This window comes from Apaloderma vittatum, unplaced genomic scaffold, assembly GCF_000703405.1.
Source record: "Apaloderma vittatum isolate BGI_N311 unplaced genomic scaffold, ASM70340v1 scaffold29467, whole genome shotgun sequence".
Classification (NCBI taxonomy): Eukaryota; Metazoa; Chordata; class Aves; order Trogoniformes; family Trogonidae; genus Apaloderma; species Apaloderma vittatum.
Genome location: NW_009724990.1, coordinates 1 through 685, shown reverse-complemented (window position 1 = coordinate 685; position 685 = coordinate 1). Strand labels below are relative to the sequence as shown.

Here is a 685-nt window from a genome sequence, read left to right as displayed (position 1 = left end):
CCTGCCATGACCGAGACGGAATTGGAGACGAAGGTGGCTGAGCTGTTCGTGCGCAACAGAACTAAACCGCCCGAGCTGAACCTGCTCCCCACGGACAGCAACAGCAAGACAAAATACTTAATCTTCACCACAGGATGCCTCACCTACTCCCCGCACCAGATAGGTAAGGCTGTGGCCCTGACCCCGGGCCTTGTGCCAGCCTCCCTGGGGCTGTGGGCTCCAGCCACGCTCTGAATTTGAGTCTGGAAAAGACGTGTTTTGTTTGCTGCCCGGTTGTGGCGAGCGAGTGGCAGTTTTGCTCGGGCTGCTTCGTTCTACAGGAGGCGTTTGAGATGCCCCCAGTCGCTGAAGGAGGGGTTCCGCCCTGCAGGGACCTGCCTCAGGGTGGTTTTGTTGCTGCCAGGCTTGACACGTGGCCGGACAAGAAGGTCGGGGCGAGGGCTGAGCTGAAGATCAAGAGGGAGCTTCTGATTTGAGGACACAACACGAGTTGGGTGCCGGCGAGGCCGGCGAGCGGATGCCAAGGGCAGCAATTGCCTGGGTGGGGGGTGCGGGAGGGCCTCAGCCCCCTTCCCTTGCGGGGATGGAGAGGGTGTCAGGGTGAGACCAGCTTGAGCAGCTCGGGATTCACACGTGCATTGCTTGCGTGGTGCCCTGCAGCTCTGGGAGACAGAGCCCTGCCTGC

General features: G+C 61.3%; 1 protein-coding gene across 1 annotated transcript in view; it reads left to right on the top strand.

Moving 5' to 3' along the window:
* The window catches only part of FBXW5 (F-box and WD repeat domain containing 5), a gene marked incomplete at its 5' end in the record, with an annotated part of 1,021 nt that extends 787 nt beyond the window's left edge, over window positions 1-234 (top strand). Inside the window, one exon of the mRNA XM_009872747.1 lies at window positions 3-234. Within this exon, the coding sequence (XP_009871049.1) occupies window positions 3-234 (232 nt within the window). The remainder of the gene's footprint in view (window positions 1-2) is intronic.
* Between the last annotated feature and the right edge of the window lie 451 nt (window positions 235-685).